Raw genomic sequence first — 14493 nt, 5'->3', positions numbered from 1 at the left:
GGTAGGATGACAGAAACCAGGAAACGTCCCGCTGTGCAGGAGGTCATTCACCACCTTATAGCTCACACATCATCTGAGACGGCACAGATGCAGACTTGTTGACTAGTAACTGAGCAAACTGACCTTCAGTGAGTAGAGAACATAGATGAGACCGCGGACTCCGCTCTATTAAATATACAAAGGTGTATTGATTCCTCTATCACGGACGATAGGCCACTGCATCAGCCAGAAAAAGCAGCTGTCAATTTTCAATCTGAGCTTGAGCATACCTGAGATTTATGAAATGTCCAACCTACACCCTTCCCACTAGGTGCTGAACTGCTGAGTTCCACAGATACACAGGAAAACTACTCCAGTACGTTTTTATCCATCTGTCTCAGCTCCAGGAGATTCACAGATAACCTCAGAGTGCCCCAAGGCTGTATCCACTGTGACTGTAGCTGGTTTGACAGGGTACCCCTCCTAGTCTCTGATGTGTTTATAACAAATGTATTATATTACATGGGAACAGAGGAGGTCTCTGTTCATACTTTCACAAGTCCCACAGGATGTGGGGCAAAGCCTTAAGCTGCTTGTTCATGTCATGTTTGGATGTAAGATAACAATGGGATCTGGCAGGTTGTAAAGCAAATGACCTTAGAGTCCCTGATATGCATGCACTTCTGCTGGAGGATTAGAGAGGAGATACCTTCAACTCACTCACCACTGACAGAGAAGACTAGGCTGTGACCTGCTGGGCAGTGAGCTGCAGTGACTGTGAACTCTTCTGTCTCAAGGGACAACTGTCTACTGTCTCCATAATTAGAAGAAAAGATACATTTCAACTTTGCTGCTGTCTTCTGCTAGCTTCTGCCTTTAGCTGATCTGGGTATAGGCTGCAATGGATGTCTATCTTATATTCCCACACTTTCACACGTTTCATGAACATTATCAGAACCACAAGGAGCAATCAGACAGGTATTAGTTGGAGACCAGCATGACTCCTAATCAATTCTTAACGACTAGCAGGATCAAAACTTGTCCTGCCAGCTGATGGTGGTCTGCTGCAAGAAACTGACTGACAGGCAAGTGTCTGACCTCCATACTAATTACACTGAGCCACTTCAGGTCCAACATGAGAAGAGTTCTTTAACTTATCAGGAAACTCAGAAGGTAAATGTGACGCAGTGGAGGACAGCATCTGAAGGCTGCTGATCTAGTCTTTCACATTAGCAGGGATTCTAATTGTCATTGCTTGATCCAAAGAAGTTACTGAGGTGACAAACGGCCAGAAAGTAAGGTAAAGACAATAACATATTTGTAAGTAAACTGAAGGTAAGGAATCAAGTTCTCCATTCTCCAAGGTTTTATTCTATTAAACATTATTGTAGGAGATGAGATCGCAGACTCAACAGAGCTGCTCTCATTTCCTGACTGACAACTTAGCTATGCAGCCTGTAAGTTCACACATCCCCTCCCCACCTTCATGGGAACTGCAAGATACATTTTAGGGATTAGTACTTCAATACACATATTGATTTCATTAGTATGGGCAAGGTTTTATAATATTGCTAAAGAGAAATGATATTCTGTAGCACTTTGTAAATAATTGTTTGCCTGTTAAAAACTTAATACAAAATGATCTGTCTTGGAGACAAACCTGTCTTGCTAAAAATAGCAAGAAATTTTAAAGAAAACAGCAAGAGCAAGGTTTTGCTAGCCTGCCTAGAGCACAGGAAGACATGGGTAACTGAAACTAGCACAACACAGAGAGACTGCAGCTGGAGGTAGGAAATATTCTAATATTTAATAAAAGCAGGCTTCAAAAATAGCATCCAGAAAGACTTTTGCGCCACACAAAGCACATGAGTCTGTACATACAAAGTAGATATGTGCCCTCTCTCCACATATATACGCTAAGTATAAGACTCCAGGAAGCACATGGGTGGGCACAGGATCCATGGAGCCACTTTGGCACCAGTTCCCAGGGGAACTGGGTAAGAATGGCTTCAGATGGCACAGGCCAGTACAGCTCTGTTCTCAGAGCACAGACAGCACTGTCTGAGGACCAGGCTGCACATCAAGGCCTTTGGGTGGGTCAGCCCACCACCAGCTTAACAGGAGAAGGCATCCTGCTCTACGGAGCTCCCTTCTGCGTTAGTACCGATGTTCAGGAAATTACATTCGCTTAAGGAGTGTTTCAAGGAGGGCCTGAGGAAGATGTGATGGTAAGCAGCAGCACTCTACACATGAAAAAAGCTCCAACGTGATCAAGCCACAGGGGTAAAGTAAAACACCTGGAGAGTGATATCCCCCAGCCTGGGGCAGCTTGCAGAGCGCAGGGCAGGGAAAGCACTTGGAAGGAGTGGGAAAACTGCACTGAGAGAAAGCAAAACCCAAACAAGTGATGGGAAAAATACATAAGCCATTTTAAATAAAACTGACTGAAAACAGGGTTCTAAAAACTACCAAGAACTTCTAAAATTGACAAAGTCAGACAGTTACAAAATCTGACCAGCAGCTGGAAAAAAACGTATCAGGTTAATAAAGAATTAAGATTTGCTGCATGTTCATTTCAACATGTATGTCAACACTACCAGTCCGTCGGCTGCCTATTAATTCACATGTGGCATATTTACATTCATTCTGATATTACGCCCCATGCTAGGACATCCCATTACGGAGTCACGGTAGCAGCTCCATACTTAAGGTGTCAGGAGCCGGTGAATTCCGCAGCACGTTGCCTTTCCCCTCTTATTCTCTTGCAGTAGAATTACTCTGGGGCAGGAATTTGCCATTTGGTTTTCAGGCCACAAGGGAATCTCTTAGGGAACTGACAAACTGATTTAAGCAGCTGTAGAATAATTTACTGGTTTTTCTGTTTTATTAAAAGCGAAGGGGAGAGGGGGGGAAGAAGGCTTTGACATCTTTTGGTGCTTTTGCAACAAGAAGAATAAGCATTTGTCTTAGAAAATGACCACCTTTTCATAGATACTGCCATTGCATCCTGTAAGTATTGTATTTGATTGCAAATTTGGCTGCAACCACTGGTGGTTGGGAGGCACCAGTTCCCCAAGACCCATGGCTAACACAGACAGACCTGGGAAGAGAGAAGGTATCAGAGGAGCAGAACCTAAATCAGCATTAGGTGTATATAAACAAAGCAGTCCTCAAGCAGAAAACACCCTTCAACTGGTATCACACTTCCAGATCCCCAGATGTCGAGCAAGGAAATATTAAGCAGCATTATCGCATTTCACAGACAGAAGAACTGAGATGGAAAAGCACGATATGACAAAGACAAAAGGTATCTCAAAATCTGGAGCCATAATTCCTCATCTAATAAACTTCCTGTTAGGCCTTAGTGCTTATTACGAATATTTCATCCCTAGATTTCAGTCGTAAGAGCAACTTTGAACTCCTCCGCAAAAAAAGGATGCTGTGAGTCCAGCCCTGGTCCCAAGAAACATGGGGAGGATTAATTAAGGCTTGTGAAGCACTCAGACTGCAGGGAAATCCCCAGGAGGAAGTTCGTATTTCCATATTCTGACCAGGGCTTGAAAGGCATGCAATAAACACAGCCTGGGGCACAGAACAAACAACACGAATAAAACAAAATACTGAGCAGCTGTTCCTTTAGCAAATACCCTCTGTCCCACACCAAACTTTATTTCTGCCTCAGGCCGCAGGGAGGGAGTGGGGAATCAGATTGAGGGAGAAATAAACTTTTACTTCAAGAGGTTAAACGGTAGCAGAGTTATAAACAAGGGAACCTGTTTGTTATAAAGGGAAATAAGACATCCTTAGCAGGCAGAACCGCCAGCTACAACAGTTACACCACCTTCCCATGCCAGAAAGTGGGATGCCTACCATGAAGGCAGCCTGCTTAAGTGTCCTAACGAGAAAAAGGAACAAAAAGCAGCACAGACGTACAGGAGCACAGCCTCACTCCACAGCCAACACAGCTTCTTTGGGAAGCATCGGGAAAGAGAGGCAATGCCTGAAAAACACAATGCAGAGAGCAAGGAAAGACGAACATGAACTGTGTTAATCAGCTGGATTCCTCTGCACTGCCAACACAAATGCTGTTTCATAGTATTTCTGATTTTCCTTCCCACAAGTCACCCCCTACCACCCCTCTTTCCTCCACAGTATTTGTTCCCTTTACAAATATACCTATTTTTGAAAGACTGCTGTTCTTTCAGAGCTGACAATCATTAATTACTGTTTCGGCTTTTAGACCGTATTTGAGAAAGCTGCTGTTTTATCAAACCTCTACAAAAAAAACAATCAAGTCAATCTTCTCAGCAAACAGCTGCCAAACCTTTCAAATTACAACTTGTCGATAACTGAATAAACTGAAAAATATTGGTGCAAAAAAAAAAAAAACTACCAAAAAACCTCCCAAAATGCAAGCAGAGAAAGGAGCAGCAGGAAAGCAGCGCAGTATCTGCTCTCTGCTCCTTTTTGCTGCTGAAAGAGGCACGGCATGCATAGTATTTTTAACTAAGGAGTCTCACTGCAAATATATGCCAAGGAATCTTATTTCAAACATATACTAAATAAGGAGGGCAGTAATAAAACAGGCAGTCCCTTACTCTAATTTTATCCGTCTCCCTCCTCTTCTTTCCTTGATGCAGTGAAACTTTAAATCCAACACCAAACCCCGTCTCTCTCCTTCCTTTTTTTTTTTTTTTTCCCCTTAAACAGTGATCAACATTTTCCTAAATGACCCCCGAAAGGACCTACTTCTAAGCTACTCATTAGTAACAGCCACGTTTGCAATATTAACCTGGATGCGGCTGTTTATTAAGATCTTTTAAGGGGTTTCGAATGAAGACACACTGCCGGTGTACAGGGAGCACAGAAGGGGTAATTTAAAACCCGTGTTTTTCCTCCCCCTCGCCAAAAACATGCCCAGCATTGTGCAGCTGTGCTGCCAGCTTCATCACTCCCTCCATCTCCACTCGTGCTAATTAAAAGGTTGATCACAGAACAATGCTCTTCTCATTAATTTCGGCTTTCTGATTGGGCAGGATTCCCGCTCGCCCCGCCTGATCTTTTCCACACTGCTGAAGTTAATGTGACAGGAGCCCGAAGATGGATTACCCGCTGCCATATTGCCCATCACCTCCAATCAGCAGCTATCTGGGTAAACTGATTGTTCTAATTTGCTCTCATTATTTTTACAATATCAGGAGAAAATAACGCACACAGCTCACTGTCAAAGCCGTGAAAATCAGCCATTAGTTAAACCCGGGCACTGAGTGCCTTTATTAGAAGCCTGCAGTTTATCGACGCGGCTTCTGTAAACGAAGAGAATACCTGCCCTCTTAGACACACTTTTTGGTGTGTGGTTACACGGAAAGGAAACATTTATCAGGATACTTTTGGCAACGCTCGCCATCTCAGCCTGTTATCCCAACCCGCTGGCACACAGCGACGAGGAAGAACAATAGACTTGACTTCTGCAGAAAGAAGGGCAAAATATGCAGCATTACCCATGCAGCAGCCTGCCTGAACATCTCCACTATTATTTACTGCTCAAATAAATTAAATCATTTCAGCACTAATATGACAGGCCAATACATAAATACACCTCCAAAACACAGGAAATATTGTAATAGAGTGAAGACAAACATGGCATGGTGTGAGCTGTACGCACAAGGTCAACATTTTGGGCTGGAGCATTTGTTTGGGTTTTGTTCTGCTAAGCACAGGAGCCCCGCATCAAAACCCAGCAATCAAGAGCAGGAGTTCCATGCACTAAGGGAAACCAGCACATTCTTCAGACTGGTTCAGTTCTGTTCTGTCCTACAGACTGTTTTTCCCCTACAAAAAAACACCGTGCTGCGACAACTTGGGAGTGAGTCAGAGCAGAAATGTCATTCCACACTGGAACCTCACAGGATCGCATGGCTAAGAAATGAATGAAGTATTGTTAGCAGCATGAAGTCAGGCATTTTTACACTGCAGTGCTGCTACAAGCTACTCTCAAAATCCTGGACTGCTGACAGTCTCCACACCGTACAAAAAGGGACCTACGTTATTTTGGCTGCTGCCTATCAGCATCTTAGCAAAGAGAAATGCTAAACAGAAGGATTAACAGAAATATGATACTTTAAATCTTGCTAAAGACAAACCTTAAACTGGTGTCTACAATGCTGTGACTCACAGTGTGCTCCAAGAGTGACAGGCAGAGCACAGAGCAGACTGATTTTACTTTTAAATAATATCTAAATTAGATTAGCTCTTTGTGTAGATCTGCATGAACCAGAGGGGACATTCATCATTGTGCCAAAAAAGTTAAATTCACTGGGGCACGCTCAAAGTGAATGGTTCTAGACCTACGTTTTATCTCTCAGACACATCATCAAGATGCTGTGCCAATATGCATGAAACCAGCCAGGAGCTGCAAGAAAGACAACGGGAGGGGAACCGGATACCAGAAACAGTTTCATTTTTCCCATTGTAGATTATGAATTGCCTGGGACAGGATCTGTGGCTTCCGTGTCTTGCAAGCACGGAGCATCCCTTTCAATGTGAGCTTCTTTTTTAATATTTAAACGGATTAAATATAAGGGAGGGTATTCTCTTCCCTCTCCCTCCAAAACAGATGTAATTCTAGTTCCCCTCCCTCCCCCCGCTGTTATTTAAAACACCACAATTTTCACTACTGCTTTTTAACATTTGTAAACCCTCATCAGCTACAGCCCTGAGTTCGGGGGCGATCTTCCCTCCCTCCCAGCTTTGTTTGGCATTTCTTTTGACCCTGGCTAATGGCTTTCTCTCGGAGGGGTGTGCCACGCTTTTCTCCTTAAAATTCCTGCACTGAAAGGCTGCACCGCACCGGCTCCACAAAACGTGCTGATGGCACAAATTACAAGCCCCCAGCCGAACGCTCCAGCCCCCACCATTCGGGCAGATTTATGTGGGCTCTTGCCGACGTTATTACAAGTCAGAGTTTATTGGGAAATTGTTACATTATGCGGAGTGTCTAACAAATTGCTTATGCTGCTATAATTGGATTACAACAGCCGCTTGCTCCCACCGGTAAGATTAGGCAAGTAGGACTCCTGCCGATCTCTGAGCGTTAGCAGTAATTTTATTTGCCTTGCCTCTCTCTTTCCTAACAACATGCCTCTTTCCCTGCCAGCTGTCTGCTGAAAAGGCACAGGCTTGTTCCTTGGCCCTAACAATGCAATTACAGCCCTGCAGATCGCACTGTTTGTGCATTAAGTACAGAGCCAAAACGAGGCGAATTGATCGTTTGACTTTTGGAGGAGCCATGTGATCTCTGCGTGCGGGTGATCCAGCATGCATCAGTGGGCAATGCTGCAGTACATGCCTGATGAGGAGCTTGCTTCGTGCCATTTCCCCTCCCCGTCTGCTCCGAACAGCAAGGACATTGGAGCCTCCCATTAATCTGGATCTGTCAATAAAGATGGGTTCCTTTTTGTCACCTCTCTTGCTAGGTTCAACTCAGCACTGACTTTGCCTTCTGAAACGTGATGCGTGGCCCCACTGACGGCATCCTCGCCGTGGGCTACAAGATGAAATGATTATTGCAGCATTTCACACCTCCAGCTTAAGCACAAGATTTGGACATATTTTTCGAACTACTTTTTTAACCTCTTGCTTTTGAAAAATACTGACGACATTTCTAGGTAATGCAATGACTGTAACGTTTGTATCCTCTGCCATCTGAGGGTGCTGTCACTGCAGATGACTACTTGAGAGGTGATGCTTCTCTTTGCCTTTACCTCTGCTTACCACAAATCCCTCACTGACTTGGATTCTGAACTGTTTTGTATTTCCATCACAAAACATCCCTACCTGATTGCTCTCTACAACAACCTGAGGAGAGGTTGTAGTGAAGTGTGGGTTGGCCTCTTCTCTTGAGTAACAGTGATAGGACAAGAAGGAATGCCTTCACATTGCACCAGGGGAGTTACCAGTTGGGCATTAGGAGAAACTTCTGCAATGAAAGAGTGCTCAGATGCTGGCACAGGCTGCCCAGGGAGGTGGTTGAATCACCATCCCTGGAGGCGTTCAAGAAACTTGTAGATGTGGCGCTAAGTGACATGGTCCAGCAGTCAGTATTGGTGGTAGGTAGACAGTCAACCTGGATGACCTTAGAAGTCTTTTCCAATCTTAATGATTCTATGATCCTACACTCTTACCCTGGTGAATGGTTCCTACAAGCTTAATGTGGCAGGACCTGAATCAAGACCTCAGGACTGCAATTGTTTATGCAGAGGATCAATCACATAGCAAACATCTAGGGTAGAAGCACAGCATATGAGAACACACACTACCAATGTGCAGGGCAATTCTAATCAAGGATGTCCTGTCATTTTTATAGATTTGTATCACATCTCCAGTACCTGCATACTTGGAGCACTGCAGGACAACCTTTAAATGGGACCTTGGGAGCTCTCCAGTCCATCCTCCTGCTCAAAGCAGAGTCTGTTGAAAGGGTAGTTCAGGTTGCTCAGGACTCCATCCAGCCTGCTTTTGAAAACCTTTAGGGATGATGTGCAAAGCGTCCATAGGTAACCTGTTCCAGCTGACGTTCACTGTCATGAAAAAGGTTTCTTTACAGCAAGTCAAACCCGAAAGGGAGTTTCTAATTCAGGAACCTTTTAAAGATATGCTAAACTCAGCTTCACTGACCACACTAGCTGCTTTCTCAAAATTCCAAACCCGGGGATCCAAAAAATAAAAACATCTCCACTGACTTGGCTAAAATTTGGAAATTACTCTTGGTATCAAGATTTCTCACATCACATGACCATCCTCACTGCGGAGCTTTGAGAGCTGATCTCTGAAAACGCCTTGAGACCCTAAGCCATAAAGTGCTTTACGACAAGTAAGCTTTATAATAACATTTCTTCAAAGTCTCTTTTTCATTTAAAAAAAAAACAAGTGTAATTCTTTTTTAATTTGTGGCTTCATTGACACGCAAAGTCATTTTGGGTGCTAAGAGAAGCAGAAATGACAACCATAGTGTTTGCATAACTGAAGACTAAAAAAGCCTGTTTACATGTAGTTTAACACTCAAAAGAAACTCTGAACAGCTGAAATGTCTTATAAATAGCTCAGACCCAGAGGAAGTGCAAACGTCTGCATTGTGAATTGTAGATCTTAATTACAGACAATGGCTGGTACAGCAAGTAGCACGGAAAAAAAAAAAGTGAAACAGTTGCACTGTTCATGGTTGGCAATAATTCTTCAGGAAAATATTTACTATCAATCAGTTATGAGAAAAGGGACTCTGCGCTCATAAAACAGCACGTTGCTTCTCATACCAGGACCATTTTGCTTCAGCATAATCTGAATTTAAACAGCTTGTTTCCTGCGGATATAATTTTGGAAATAAATAAAACAAGTCTATCAAAATCTGGAGAATGTGTATGGTGGGGTAGGGTGGGGGAGCAGGATATCACATTTCTTCCTCAGCCATTTGCAAAGAGGTTATTAGACTGAGGCAAAGCTAAAGCATACAGACTGTCTTGAGCAAAAATAAATAAATAATTAGAAACCCACAATTAAGATAAAAGTAGCCACATCGCTATGAAAAGAATCATCATGTTGTTAACAGTTAATCATCATTATGTTAACAGTCTAAGACAAACCTCTGGTTCTGTATACCGCTTGAGTTGTCTAAATACTCAGAATCCAGCGCTGAACTTCATGTTTCATAGCACCTTTTGAGCACAAACCAACCTTCAGCCATGTCCCTGCAACACCAGCTATTCACAACACCCTCTTTCACAGAGACAACACAGAGCAGAAGAGTGAAATGGCATAAGTGTATGCCTGGACCTCTCCTGGCCCACAGTGGCTGAGCAGGCATTTGTAGGCAACGGCCTCAGAAGCTGATGTCCCAGTCATGTCCCCAGCATACAAAAGGGAACACTGCTAGCAAAGGTTTTGGAGCTGGAAGCATGACAGCTGACAGCCTCTCTGCATCACCGCACAAAAGCATAATACAAAAATAAATTTAGGATGTGAAGGAACATACTTTCTCATTAAACCAGTTGAAGAAGTATCAAGAAACAACGTAGTTTGCCAGATAATATTCATTCAGGATTACAATGCTCTACTATCAATTCAAGGACTGGGAAGGTTTCAGAAGCACTGGAAAACTATGTTATCTGAAGATATACTGACTCAGCAGTGTCTCACAGCAGAACTCCAAGCTGCATGTGCTGCTCATGTAAAGTAAATGCAGCGACACTCTCAGGAAAGAGGAGCCATCAATCTGTGACATAAAGGGAGTTGAGAGTCCAAGAGGGACACTCTTCAGATCAATTTGTCCTACTGCCAACTGGAACATCCAGCCTGGAACCCTAAATGTTTGTTTGTTGAAGTGTAGTCGTGGTTTCTCCACTGAATTTCATACAAAAATTCCGAGCTCAGTGTTATTACTGTGAGGACTAGTCTAACCCGAAAAATTCTGAAGTAGAGATGCAGAAAGAACTCACAAAGAAAAGCTGGTTCCAATTAGCAGCTCCTTCCACCACTCCCCCTCTTCTTCACTGGAATCCCCCTTGAACGTAAGAGTGCAGCTACAGCTAAATAATACTATGCTTCTTTGCAAGAATGTGTCCCTGGAGGACACGACACGCTTGGTTTGCTGACACCTTAAGAGGCAGGACCAGGGATCATACATGGGCATGGCAAGGAGCAAGGAGTGCTCAGTTGCATTTTGCTTTTTCCAATTTTGTTCACCTCTGGTAATAACAGGGGCTGGGAACCTGTCCCAGCTGCTGCCCAGCTCAGAGCTAAGCAGATATGCAGGGATGCTGTATGACATTTAAAAGGTGTCTCTGTGCTGTCTGTGGCTGCTATGCCATAGGTTGTCTGGCTCTGGCACATACAGAGAAGAATTTAATGTGCAAAATGAAACTGAGAACGCTTCCCTATGCAGCAGATGCAGACGAACTTGATCTGACTGCACGAGTTAATAAAAAAAACCTATCTAATGAATACAGGAAATGGGTATTGACTGCAAAACTCCATCAGATCAGCTCCTTCTCCTGCTGGGAAGCAAAAGAGCACTCTGAATTAGGAAAATATTTCCACGATCCAAGGAAGTGTGCTATCCAACAGACTCCAAGTGAGCAGCAGAAGTCAAACCTAGCACAGCCCACATTATCAAAGGGTGAAATGGCAAGACCTCTATTTAAAAATATATAACCCATCTAAGCAAAGACTCAGCCAAGGAGAATGGAGACAAGCAGAGCCTCCCTCACTGCAGGGCAAAGCATGAAGGTCACTGCACAAATCAAGTGGTCCAGGATACAGGACAGGAGCATGAGAAGAGTCCTAGGGACAGACCAGATGCCAGGGGATTTTTAACTGAGGATGCACCACACACCAACACCATTATCTGACCCGAAGATACTGGCTAACAAAATATGGAACAAACAATGGGAACAGATGCTCAGTTGGACAATTTTCAATAACCCTCATCAAAACCAAACGCCCTGCCCTTGCAGCTCAGGTTCATGTTATATTTCTACCTTATTTAAGCATCTTGCACCAACTTCTGAGATACTCATCCAATTACGGTTGCACACCAGTACCACTGTAACAAGAAATGCTCTTGCAAATATTTTGCAGTTTCCAAAGGGAGGATTTCTGTGTGTGAGCAGCATCTATAAAAACACAATTAGAAATTACATTTGCCTTTTAAAGACTTTAGGTTAAATATATATCACACTTGTTGATCACTCAGAGGCAGTGGCAACAACATGCCCAAAGATGGAAGAACTCCCAGTGACATCTGTGCACCTAAATATATAATTATTAATTTATGATCACTCCTATGCAGTCTAGACATGCACATTTTGAACAATTTTTCCTGTCAAGGCTGATATTGCATTGCAGAATCAGAAAAGGTAATCATCATTTCCAAAGTAACCCTTTTTGTCCTTCAATATCACTTTTAAAAAAGCAAGCAAGCAAACAAAGAAAAAAATTTACAGGACTTTCAGAAAAGTGCTGCAGACAAAGCAACTTGCATTTATGCTTTCCAGTATTCACCCTCTTGACAAAAGATTTTAATGTTCAAAGCCTTAAGGCATCAATCATGGAGGATAAAACTCGCCATGTGCGTAAGGCTAGGAGAAGGCCTCTGAACTCCTTAAATCCCGTTTAAGCCCTTCACCGAGGGAACATTTAACAGTTGTGCCATTTGCCTATGCCATCACAGAGCCATCTGCATCTAGCTAACTGGAGTTTAAACGCCTCAACACTTCTGGAATTTGAAAGATAAGCTTTCTTAGAACCTATTTTACTTTGTTTTGCAGCTGGGAAGGCGGGGAAAGGGGTACAACAGCCAGACAATGCAGTTCTAGGGGAAATACATCCCCGTAAGAATCCTTCTTTTACATATAGTATATAATCATACAGTGTATGGAGACACAATACTTAAGAACATACAACTTTCTATCTCCAGAGTGACAGTTCAGATTTATCCTCAATAACACGAAACAAGACTTGCCGATCGACTTCCAAACTTGCCTATTTCTCTTACCACGACCCCACTGAATAGGCTGCTTCAGGACACTCAATTATTTGGGACACTGGGAAGTTAAAGGTATGTCATCTCAGTTTAAAGAGGCATCACCTAAATTAGCAGTAATTCCTGCACATCCTGCTCCTCAATAAGGAGATCAGGATGGTGTACAGTACATGGCATTGAGTGGGTTTACTCCTAGCTAGCTCGCTGCGAGTTGCTCCACTGGCATCAGAATAGTGCTGTATGCTGATACAATTCAGTAAGAGCTAATTCAAGAGTTTCACTTTGTATCGTGAAGGGCCTGAGGAAGCAACATGCAAAACCAACTGTCTTAAGCTAGGAAAGCAGATTTTAGGATTCAATATTAGCACTTTGTACCAGGATTGGTAACTTGTTTCTGAAGCGCATGCCCACTGAAAGGCAACCTCGCATGGCAAGAGCAGTTTACAAGTGCTAAGTCACCTGATTGCATCATGGCAAACGTTTATGGTGGCCAATTCAGAAAAAAAAAAAAAAAAGTAATGGGACGTCCAAATTTTACTAGAAAAATTCCAAAGAAAAGATTCAGCTGGGATTAGCTTAAAAGTCAATACAAAAGCAGGCCTTGAAGAGACAAGGTACCTTTAAAGTATGGGGAAAAGGGGGACTTCAAGAATATCAAGGAATTTAAAACAGTGAAAGAGAAAACAGGCTTTCGAGTGGTCAGGTCGTGGTGACAGAGAGCTACAAAATGCCAGCTGGTTTCAGTAACAGATGGCTGTGTGCACTGATCTGTCCTGCATGCCCATTCTAACCCTCCTCACAGTGGAAACACGAAGCTTATACAAGGCTAAGTACATCCTTCACACAGCCTTTTTATACTTATTGCATCATGGTTCAAATGTTTTCCATTCACAAATAACTCTGCATGTATCTTATTTTACTCCAGTTATGCTGAATTTTAAGAAAAGAGGGTGGCTAATGGCACCTCCTCTGTTCCAATCACACCTCGTACAATTTTCAAGGAATGTATTTTCTCTGATGCATGAATATATCTATTTTCTTACCAATCTGACTGTGCTTCCCTCTTCCTTTCCTAAATAGAGTATTCACTGGATTTTAGTTAAAGGGCTTTTATTAACAACTCTTTTCACACATTCCTTCTGGCAGCTAAGAAGGGGCACCATGACACAGAGTTCTCATGCTTCGTATATTTTATAAATATAGATCAGCATCTATCTGGACATTTATCACGTGTAGTTGCCACAGCTAATTCCATGACAGGAACAGGTCATCTCACTGCAAAAGCCTACCTGGGTAGCAGAATAAACTCTTCTACCCTAGATCGTTCAGGACTCAAGCAATCATTTCCCACAGAAGAAAACAGCACATCTCAAACTCTACCCCAAAGGATGGAAAAACCTACCTCAAGTAGTTACTTTCCATTTAAACACTTTTCCTAACTGTCATCCTTAACAAGAATTTTTCTTTGATTAACAGTGAATAGAATACTAAAGAACCTCTCAAAACCAAAGCCATTCTGTTACTTACTTTGGCCACACAATTTTCAGTCTTCATAGCCGTGCTTCCTAGACATACTGTTTCCTGGTTTAAGCACAGTCTGGCACAGCTGTTGTAGGTCTGCAGAAAGATTAAAATGGTTATGAATAGAAGACGACAATTTTCTTTCAGGCACCATATTTTTGGCACCAGAATCCACGACAACACTGCTACATTTCCTTTTTCCTACGGTGTAATAATTTCAAGCCAAAATAAACTAGTTTACAGCAAAAATCTATGTTGAGGGCATGCCTGTTCTCTGAGAAGCTGAGCAGTTTTACAGTTCTGAGATACGCAGATTGAAGGGATTTTTTTTTTTTTACTGTGACTAAAATTAAACTTGGATGAAGTGACTCTTTAAACTAAAATGTCTGAAGAACCCAAGAGTTTCTAATGGAGGTTTTCAGCACCTTGTTAATGACTACTTGATGAAGCTCACGTTT

The 14493-nt window shown here is 42.7% G+C and overlaps 1 protein-coding gene across 11 annotated transcripts in view; it reads right to left on the bottom strand.

The window, feature by feature from the left end:
- The window catches only part of BTRC (beta-transducin repeat containing E3 ubiquitin protein ligase), a 112095-nt gene that overhangs the window by 42569 nt on the left and 55033 nt on the right, over window positions 1-14493 (bottom strand). For 9 of the 11 annotated variants that reach the window (XM_052676717.1, XM_052676720.1, XM_052676723.1 and 6 more), the window contains one exon: window positions 14042-14131. The exons of the other annotated variants lie outside the window; for them this stretch is intronic. In XM_052676717.1, coding sequence (XP_052532677.1) covers window positions 14042-14131 — 90 coding nt within the window. The remainder of the gene's footprint in view (window positions 1-14041; window positions 14132-14493) is intronic. 11 annotated transcript variants of the gene reach the window in all.

Source organism: Tympanuchus pallidicinctus, unplaced genomic scaffold (assembly GCF_026119805.1).
Source record: "Tympanuchus pallidicinctus isolate F22 unplaced genomic scaffold, pur_lepc_1.0 scaffold16, whole genome shotgun sequence".
Taxonomy (NCBI): Eukaryota; Metazoa; Chordata; class Aves; order Galliformes; family Phasianidae; genus Tympanuchus; species Tympanuchus pallidicinctus.
Note: the sequence above shows the minus strand (reverse complement) of the source record. Positions and strands in the feature narration are given on the sequence as shown.